A 9,304-nucleotide genomic window follows, 5' to 3' on the forward strand; every position below is an offset into this window, starting at 1 on the left:
TTTTTCCCCTCCCCCTCCTCCCCTTCCATTTAACATCCCCTACATTTTCGTCTTCCCCTGCTGCCTCATCCGTGTAACTCAAACCCCCGACCGACCTTCAGCCTGTATGGGTACTTTAGGACCCTCTTTGCCCAGAAGTCGTGCACTGCACCCAGTCAGTCTTTGAAGAACTGCACCCAGCCAAAGCCAAGGTAATTTGGAAGGGAAAAATTTTCAAGCAGTTCTACTGCCAATTCTAATTTTTGTTTTAACAATGATGTTATTCTGGGTACCATGTGAAGTACAGTCAGCTATAAATTGGTATAAAGAACTATAATCACTATAACATTTGCATTAACTCAGCTTTTCAGGATGTCGTCTCTGGAGGAACTGGACGTGGAAGAACACTGTCGTAGCCAGAAAAGTCGTAGGTTCATTTGATGTTCTGTATCATAATTATGATTTTGTGTTGTGTATGTTAATCCTTAACTTGAAATTTACAGGATACGGTCAATGGGACCAATCAGGCAAAATGGAAGCAAAACTGAACTTACTTGATTCAGATCGTCTGCACAAGGTATTTTTCAATGTATCGAATGTGTCAGGTGTATAACCTGATATTTTGATTTTCTTCTGTGTAGCACTACCTCCTTCTTTGTCTGCTTATGTCATAGGTTCGTAAATTACTGAGCCTTGATTGCAATGATGATCATATTTGGGCTCAACAACTGCTGGAGCAACTGACCCCGCAATTAGAGGAAGTTCAAGTGAGTTATACAAATTTGTCATTATTGTAGTGACTCCTTAAAAGAAAATTTAATTTAAGACTTACTTCTTAGTAATATGAGAAAAACAACATCTTCACAGCTATGGAATGTACGAAAATGCCATTTAATGTGTTTGGAAAATATGCCACACCTTCGCAAGCTGCAAGTCGAGGGTTGGCATGAAGAACTGGATACTGAGCCATACATTTTTAAGGAGAGAGGTGGAAGCATGAATGGCATCGAGTTTTTGCATGTTTTCCTTCCAAAAGAAACATCCCTTTCTCTTATTGCTGCTCATGGGCAAAGCTTGAAAGTAATTTATCTGCCATCACCCTCAATTTGAATTAGTATTCTACTCCTTCAATTTTGATCATTTTTTGTAATCTCCTTCTAGGAACTGGAACTGTTTGTTGGTCTCAAATTGCGATTGAATGGTCGTCAGTGGATTTCAAAGGATCTTGCGAAACGTCTTTGGTCTTGTGGCTTACACAACATGTCTGGCCTTGTGCTCCGGAGGGGAGATGAAAGGGAAGGCTTTCACCCAACAGATCGCTGTGAGGCACAAGTAAAATGTTTGAAGAGTAAATTGCCATGGATAAGCGTTTATTGTGACAAATGTGAAAGTATTCCTTGGTGAGTGTGTTACCTATAAGAAAGTTTTTTAAGTGCCATTATACAACCAAATTTTTGGGGGGTGGTTAGGCACAATGAAAATTTTATATTAAGGTTGAATTTTGAAGTACACAACATTTTCTGCAATATGTCTAGTCAGCATAGTAGTAAGTACTGTGAATCTATCTAGTCATCAAAAACACCCATCTTTAAGGAGGATTTATTTTGTTATAGTGACCAGTGTTTAGTTTATCCCTGACCAACTTTAGTCACGTGTCTACTTACGTTATATGCTTTATTTAAACTAAGTATACATTTCTCTGTGTGAGCTACTGATATTGAAATGACTTCCATTTGTAACTGTGTTGAGTGATCCTTCAGTTCACCCGAACTGGTAAAGTTACACTTGTACTTGGTTCTCTATCTTTGCCTTTTTGTTATAATTATCATTCTAAACTTAACCATTATGTGAATGTTTATTGATCTGTTGTGAAAAATTGCTGTATGTTAAGAAAATTAACATGTAAGTAAAATGTTGGTTGACTCTGCTTCTTTTCTTGAGATAAATTATATTTTCTTGAGTTGTGCTCACTTGTTGAAAAATACAGCAGAGCTTTTCTTCAAACTGGTTAAGTGGATCCGAGTTTGATCAAAATGTTTGTACCTGACCATAGGGAACGTGTTCAAGGAAGTCAAATATAGGAATGCTGTCCAATTTGTCTCTAATTGGGGCCTTATTAACTGTATGGTGGAGAAACATTGTGTGAATTAGTCTTTTAGCCGCTTTGAAAACTGGCATTCCACTTTCTGTGATTTTAGAGTGTTAAATATTTTTCTTATTTATTATTATTTAAAGAAACTGACTTTATCTGTGATGTGAGAGAAGCATTTGTGGGTATTTTAAGAGAAAACTTCATGTCTTGTAGAAGTGATTTATTTTAAATCAAAATATATGATTTAATTATTAATGAGAAGTATTTGATTCATTCCTACTCTTCTGTAATAGAGCTGCTTTCTAAAATGTTACAGAATGTTCTAACATGCTATGTTAGTCCTGCTTCATTTCATAAATCTGTCAAGAAGAAAATATTAGTATTAGAAAAACTATCAATAAATTGGTAAATAAGACAGTACTGCAGTTCCTGAAGATAGATTTACTTGAATGTAGGCTTCAGTGAGTGTGATCATCTGGGGAAGTATGTCTGTGACATGGAGATCCTGCATTTCATACCATTTTCCAGTTCCCTTTACAATACAAAACTGATTAGATAAAGAACGCTAATATTTAAATGCTTAAAAATTGACAGTACTATTACCTTGTGTAGAAGATGTACTCGATAGGTCCCCTTCCCTGGCTCTCCATCATGAACAATATTTGCAACCAAATTATACATTGTCTGTTTGTGTTTTGCTTTTACCTCTGGTGTTAGAATATCCCCAAAATCAATATTCCTAAAAACAGACAAAAATTCAATGCAATTTCAATTAAACTAAGAGAGACAATTGAAGAATGAAAAGAATAATTTGATGCAGAATGTAAATGCATATACATGGCAAGTATACAAATACTAACTTTACAGGAAAGTTGACAATTGTAGGGTTCTTCTCTATGAAGAAGGTGTTTTTAGTAAATCTCTGGGGGAAAAAAATCATTTTTACTATGAAAGATCTACAAAACCAACATGTATAATTTAGCTATCATTGACAAGGTACACACCTTTATGTACAAAATAAGGTATGTAGGCAGCTGAATGATTTCAAACCTCTTCATAAAGTCTTCTTTCACTGTCTTGTATTCCTTCTCAGTTGTTGCATTGAACTTGGCTAGCAGAGTATACAGGTTGACCTTCACAATATAAAAACAAATCAGTTAGAAATGGAAAATTGGATTGGTAAATATTACTTTGAAGTTTCATTACCTGTGGAATTATATTCTCCACTGTTTCATCTTTAAACAGAGGTGGGGGCGGGAGGTCACAGGTTAGATACAAGAATGGCGACTCAGTGACCACATCCTGGTATTCTGATGTCAATAACATTGCTGCTTTCTGTTTGTCATCCAATTCAGTCGAAGGAATTTTGCGAGTGTATATTCGCATGGAACCCAAGAATGACTTGTAAATTATTGAGGAATCAGATTTTTTAGTGCCATTGAGAGCCATATGCAAAGCGTTTAAAAACCAAGACAAAAATTCAACAGGGTCTCCTGAAAAGGTTGTTATGGTTCAAAGTTTCATACTTAAGTTGAAAAATAGAATCCTTCTTTGAAATTAACAATAATACCTTGTTTAGTTATTTGAAACTTCTTCTTGCTCCAAAGAACAACGGCCTGCAACATTTCATGAGGTGAAACATGGACTTTAAAATTCCTGGGGTTCCACAACTTTCTCATGAGCTCTCCAAATCTTTGAACGAGGAGGAACATGCTATCACCAGGAGGTCTTTTCACACGTGAGTAGTTAATCTCGCGAAGAAAGTAGTCACGTAAAGGTGTAACATGAGACAATGCCTATAAAAGATAATACAGACATATTTATTTGACAAATATTTGACTGACACAAAATGGAAACCTCGCTCAAACCCTCTCACCTGTAAAATAACATTACAGTAATCATTGGCTTTGATATTATTCAGACCAACAATTCCAGGCATGTACAGAGTTCCTTCAATTGCTCTTGACATTTTGTCACTAGTATCAAGGCATCTGATGTGTTCTGAGTCAAAAGTAGGATTTAACACATATTTAATATCATCCAGTGATGAATCTGTGGAAAGCACAGGTATGAAATATTATAATAATTAAAATGCAAGAAAGACAGAAAAATTATTGTAGCTTTAAAAAAATATATTACCAATGATTTCATAGTTGTCTGGCAAGCAGTAAAACTTCAGCGTGAGAAGATTTAGGAACACATGATGACTTTCACTTACACTGTGAGTATAAGCATGAGTATTTATTCCCCTTCCTGAAAAAATAATAAGCCATACAATTATTTTGAAGAACAGAATCTAGTACATTGAGTTTATTTACCGAGGCAGTATATTACCTTGAAAGTATTTACCACAAACCAAACAAGCATAGACATTGATTCGAGATAATGAAACACTGCACAGCTTTTCAAAATCAAAGTCGAGGACATGTCTATTAATGGTGTCTAGGTAGGGGCAGAGTCTGTGATTCGTCTGCTTCCTGGGCAGTTTATTATTCTCTGGAACATTCATGCAAAGGTATTTACAATTTTCATATGAAAGATTGACCACCACACTATATACCAGTAACTCAACGTCGTTATTACCTAAATTGAAATATTATCTTAGATTATATTAGACACTGAGCAAACTAAGCATATTTGACAGTTATTATTTTAAGATCCTGACAAACGAAATAATTATAAGATAGTCAAAGGGAATCTAACCTCCTCAATCAACCGTCGGCTGCTAAGGCCGGTAATAAAAATACAGTAGATAAACCTTAAGAATTAATTTGACTTACGTCCGCTCTCATCCCCTTCATCAATGTGACTTCCCTCTTCGACTTTCCTCTTCAAAATACCCCTTTTTTCGTTAACAACAGCATCCGTCATGGTTAACGTTTGTTGATGTTTACTTTCTTTACAGGCAGCTCAGGCGCCGCCACCGCCTTCTTCCTTTTTTCCACTCCACGGCAAGAGCGAAGCGCTCTCATTGGCTGCCACTATGTACCCAGCATGCACCGCCCAAGACAAGACTCAAAACATCCACTCGCACTCCCCTCCCGCCATCGACCACGAACCACCCACGGTGTATTGCACTTTGCACTTGTCCAGCCAGAAACGCGGGCGCGGTTTGTGCAGTAGTTCAAGCTGGCGGGCTGGTGACAGGTTACGGGGTGCCTGGTCGCCAGTGGGTGGAGGTGTTCCCTGCCACAGTCTACCCGTGAACACAGCATATTCAAGTGCATCTCGACATTACACTGCCGGGATGGGGACTTCCGCTGTGAGGTAGGCACGACGAGGTACACAACAGGTACTACTGGCCGAGATATTGCGGAGCCCGTCAACCGTTTAGCACGTTCAGTGCGGTGTGACCACAATGTGGTCGATTTCTCCAACTTCCAGAATGTTCAGCCGCTCTGAACGTAAGGTGTACTAACGATAATGGGAACACTGCGAGCGTTGCGGGAGAGGAGAGTGGTCACCCCCTAGAGCTCTAGCCCCAACTCGCTCGCGGCGTTAGTTTGGGAGGTATATGGCAAGTGGAAAATACGCCGCCCAGAAGAGCACGCGTTAAGTTAAGGCGACTGCACTGTGAGAGCAGTGCTTGTTCTTTGATTAACAGTTTGCAGTGCAGCGCAGTGCAGATGAGTTAAAAGATGAGCTCTGTCGTCGAGGGGTCGAAGACTCGAACTTTGCGGGGACAACAGGAGCACACCCCCAGGCCCCAGGCCGACGGTTATATCTTGATCAATAGATGCTCCTTATTTTTCTAGACCAACAAAATTTGAAAATGAAAGCCGTGGGTTTGATAATGTCGGGACAGAATGCTGTCCCAGTGAGAAATGATCAATCACAAAGTCATCAATTTAAAGAAAATTTGTCGAAATGTCATCAATTTTTGGGACACATTTTCATCATTCACGTCGGTCTTTTGGATTGATCATTTCTCACTGGGGTTCTCCGGCGGAAGCAGTCGTGGATTAAGGGGGGGCGGGGGGCGATTTCCCCCCCCCCTTTGTGGTCTCTAGAGAGCCGCCTGAAAGGTAGGCAATTTGTGCCACAAAACCCCCGAATGTGGGCAACCGACAGCAGTCCCCCCCCCTATGATTTAATTATTAATGAGAAGTATTTGATTCATTCCTACTCTTCTGTAATAGAGCTGCTTTCTAAAATGTTACAGAATGTTCTAACATGCTATGTTAGTCCTGCTTCATTTCATAAATCTGTCAAGAAGAAAATATTAGTATTAGAAAAACTATCAATAAATTGGTAAATAAGACAGTACTGCAGTTCCTGAAGATAGATTTACTTGAATGTAGGCTTCAGTGAGTGTGATCATCTGGGGAAGTATGTCTGTGACATGGAGATCCTGCATTTCATACCATTTTCCAGTTCCCTTTACAATACAAAACTGATTAGATAAAGAACGCTAATATTTAAATGCTTAAAAATTGACAGTACTATTACCTTGTGTAGAAGATGTACTCGATAGGTCCCCTTCCCTGGCTCTCCATCATGAACAATATTTGCAACCAAATTATACATTGTCTGTTTGTGTTTTGCTTTTACCTCTGGTGTTAGAATATCCCCAAAATCAATATTCCTAAAAACAGACAAAAATTCAATGCAATTTCAATTAAACTAAGAGAGACAATTGAAGAATGAAAAGAATAATTTGATGCAGAATGTAAATGCATATACATGGCAAGTATACAAATACTAACTTTACAGGAAAGTTGACAATTGTAGGGTTCTTCTCTATGAAGAAGGTGTTTTTAGTAAATCTCTGGGGGAAAAAAATCATTTTTACTATGAAAGATCTACAAAACCAACATGTATAATTTAGCTATCATTGACAAGGTACACACCTTTATGTACAAAATAAGGTATGTAGGCAGCTGAATGATTTCAAACCTCTTCATAAAGTCTTCTTTCACTGTCTTGTATTCCTTCTCAGTTGTTGCATTGAACTTGGCTAGCAGAGTATACAGGTTGACCTTCACAATATAAAAACAAATCAGTTAGAAATGGAAAATTGGATTGGTAAATATTACTTTGAAGTTTCATTACCTGTGGAATTATATTCTCCACTGTTTCATCTTTAAACAGAGGTGGGGGCGGGAGGTCACAGGTCAGATACAAGAATGGCGACTCAGTGACCACATCCTGGTATTCTGATGTCAATAACATTGCTGCTTTCTGTTTGTCATCCAATTCAGTCGAAGGAATTTTGCGAGTGTATATTCGCATGGAACCCAAGAATGACTTGTAAATTATTGAGGAATCAGATTTTTTAGTGCCATTGAGAGCCATATGCAAAGCGTTTAAAAACCAAGACAAAAATTCAACAGGGTCTCCTGAAAAGGTTGTTATGGTTCAAAGTTTCATACTTAAGTTGAAAAATAGAATCCTTCTTTGAAATTAACAATAATACCTTGTTTAGTTATTTGAAACTTCTTCTTGCTCCAAAGAACAACGGCCTGCAACATTTCATGAGGTGAAACATGGACTTTAAAATTCCTGGGGTTCCACAACTTTCTCATGAGCTCTCCAAATCTTTGAACGAGGAGGAACATGCTATCACCAGGAGGTCTTTTCACACGTGAGTAGTTAATCTCGCGAAGAAAGTAGTCACGTAAAGGTGTAACATGAGACAATGCCTATAAAAGATAATACAGACATATTTATTTGACAAATATTTGACTGACACAAAATGGAAACCTCGCTCAAACCCTCTCACCTGTAAAATAACATTACAGTAATCATTGGCTTTGATATTATTCAGACCAACAATTCCAGGCATGTACAGAGTTCCTTCAATTGCTCTTGACATTTTGTCACTAGTATCAAGGCATCTGATGTGTTCTGAGTCAAAAGTAGGATTTAACACATATTTAATATCATCCAGTGATGAATCTGTGGAAAGCACAGGTATGAAATATTATAATAATTAAAATGCAAGAAAGACAGAAAAATTATTGTAGCTTTAAAAAAATATATTACCAATGATTTCATAGTTGTCTGGCAAGCAGTAAAACTTCAGCGTGAGAAGATTTAGGAACACATGATGACTTTCACTTACACTGTGAGTATAAGCATGAGTATTTATTCCCCTTCCTGAAAAAATAATAAGCCATACAATTATTTTGAAGAACAGAATCTAGTACATTGAGTTTATTTACCGAGGCAGTATATTACCTTGAAAGTATTTACCACAAACCAAACAAGCATAGACATTGATTCGAGATAATGAAACACTGCACAGCTTTTCAAAATCAAAGTCGAGGACATGTCTATTAATGGTGTCTAGGTAGGGGCAGAGTCTGTGATTCGTCTGCTTCCTGGGCAGTTTATTATTCTCTGGAACATTCATGCAAAGGTATTTACAATTTTCATATGAAAGATTGACCACCACACTATATACCAGTAACTCAACGTCGTTATTACCTAAATTGAAATATTATCTTAGATTATATTAGACACTGAGCAAACTAAGCATATTTGACAGTTATTATTTTAAGATCCTGACAAACGAAATAATTATAAGATAGTCAAAGGGAATCTAACCTCCTCAATCAACCGTCGGCTGCTAAGGCCGGTAATAAAAATACAGTAGATAAACCTTAAGAATTAATTTGACTTACGTCCGCTCTCATCCCCTTCATCAATGTGACTTCCCTCTTCGACTTTCCTCTTCAAAATACCCCTTTTTTCGTTAACAACAGCATCCGTCATGGTTAACGTTTGTTGATGTTTACTTTCTTCAAGGCTGCTCAGCGCCGCCACCGCCTTCTTCCGGGAGTGTATCAAGAGCGAAGCGCTCTCATTGGCTGCCACTATGTACCCAGCATGCACCGCCCAAGACAAGACTCAAAACATCCACTCGCACTCCCCTCCCGCCATCGACCACGAACCACCCACGGTGTATTGCACTTTGCACTTGTCCAGCCAGAAACGCGGGCGCGGTTTGTGCAGTAGTTCAAGCTGGCGGGCTGGTGACAGGTTACGGGGTGCCTGGTCGCCAGTGGGTGGAGGTGTTCCCTGCCACAGTCTACCCGTGAACACAGCATATTCAAGTGCATCTCGACATTACACTGCCGGGATGGGGACTTCCGCTGTGAGGTAGGCACGACGAGGTACACAACAGGTACTACTGGCCGAGATATTGCGGAGCCCGTCAACCGTTTAGCACGTTCAGTGCGGTGTGACCACAATGTGGTCGATTTCTCCAACTTCCAGAATGTTCAGCCG

The 9,304-nt window shown here is 38.7% G+C and overlaps 3 protein-coding genes across 6 annotated transcripts in view; 2 read left to right on the forward strand and 1 right to left on the reverse strand.

Annotated features, from left to right (window-relative positions):
- Window positions 1–6: 6 nt before the first annotated feature.
- LOC113217255 (uncharacterized) lies at window positions 7–2,332 on the forward strand. Its single transcript, XM_026437068.2, has 6 exons — window positions 7–191; window positions 343–406; window positions 483–556; window positions 654–746; window positions 847–1,059; window positions 1,141–2,332. Exons 2-6 carry the CDS (start codon window positions 352–354, stop codon window positions 1,381–1,383), a joined length of 678 nt encoding a protein of 225 aa, XP_026292853.1. The 5' UTR covers window positions 7–191; window positions 343–351; the 3' UTR covers window positions 1,384–2,332.
- On the reverse strand, window positions 2,277–8,862 carry LOC113216382 (U4/U6.U5 tri-snRNP-associated protein 2). 4 transcript variants are annotated; one of them, XM_052268111.1, is made up of 11 exons: window positions 8,698–8,862; window positions 4,406–4,567; window positions 4,211–4,324; window positions 3,948–4,123; window positions 3,642–3,867; window positions 3,278–3,564; window positions 3,076–3,204; window positions 2,932–2,993; window positions 2,675–2,810; window positions 2,517–2,603; window positions 2,277–2,430 (listed from the first exon to the last, which is right to left on the reverse strand). In XM_052268111.1, the coding sequence occupies exons 1-11, from the start codon at window positions 8,786–8,788 to the stop codon at window positions 2,407–2,409; spliced, it is 1,494 nt and encodes a 497-aa protein (XP_052124071.1). In that variant the 5' UTR covers window positions 8,789–8,862; the 3' UTR covers window positions 2,277–2,406. The 4 variants fall into 4 exon arrangements, with proteins under 4 accessions (XP_052124071.1, XP_052124069.1, XP_052124070.1 ...); XM_052268109.1 differs by lacking the exons at window positions 2,517–2,603; window positions 2,675–2,810; window positions 2,932–2,993; ... (4 more) ...; window positions 4,211–4,324; window positions 4,406–4,567 and adding exons at window positions 6,363–6,449; window positions 6,521–6,656; window positions 6,778–6,839; ... (4 more) ...; window positions 8,057–8,170; window positions 8,252–8,413; XM_052268110.1 differs by lacking the exon at window positions 8,698–8,862 and adding an exon at window positions 4,852–5,017.
- A 148-nt stretch (window positions 8,863–9,010) lies between these two features.
- LOC113217278 (medium-chain acyl-CoA ligase ACSF2, mitochondrial-like) overlaps window positions 9,011–9,304 on the forward strand; it is a 32,936-nt gene continuing 32,642 nt past the window's right edge. The window contains exon 1 of the mRNA XM_052268115.1: window positions 9,011–9,175. Within this exon, the coding sequence (XP_052124075.1) occupies window positions 9,156–9,175 (20 nt within the window). The 5' untranslated portion in view covers window positions 9,011–9,155. The remainder of the gene's footprint in view (window positions 9,176–9,304) is intronic.

Source organism: Frankliniella occidentalis, unplaced genomic scaffold (assembly GCF_000697945.3).
Source record: "Frankliniella occidentalis isolate FOCC.00 unplaced genomic scaffold, Focc_3.1 Scaffold64, whole genome shotgun sequence".
NCBI lineage: Eukaryota > Metazoa > Arthropoda > Insecta > Thysanoptera > Thripidae > Frankliniella > Frankliniella occidentalis.

Excerpts from the sequence above, each read along its gene's own strand:
- LOC113217255 (XM_026437068.2), top strand. The coding sequence starts at position 352 with ATGTCGTCTCTGGAGGAACTGGACGTGGAAGAACACTGTCGTAGCCAG. Across the intron at positions 407-482 it reads CTGTCGTAGCCAGAAAAGTC|GATACGGTCAATGGGACCAA; the intron begins GTAGGTTCATTT and ends TGAAATTTACAG. Across the intron at positions 747-846 it reads CGCAATTAGAGGAAGTTCAA|CTATGGAATGTACGAAAATG; the intron begins GTGAGTTATACA and ends ACATCTTCACAG.
- LOC113216382 (XM_052268111.1), bottom strand. The coding sequence starts at position 8,788 with ATGACGGATGCTGTTGTTAACGAAAAAAGGGGTATTTTGAAGAGGAAA. Across the intron at positions 4,325-4,405 it reads TTGTGGTAAATACTTTCAAG|GAAGGGGAATAAATACTCAT; the intron begins GTAATATACTGC and ends TTATTTTTTCAG. Across the intron at positions 3,565-3,641 it reads GTTTCAAATAACTAAACAAG|GAGACCCTGTTGAATTTTTG; the intron begins GTATTATTGTTA and ends CAACCTTTTCAG.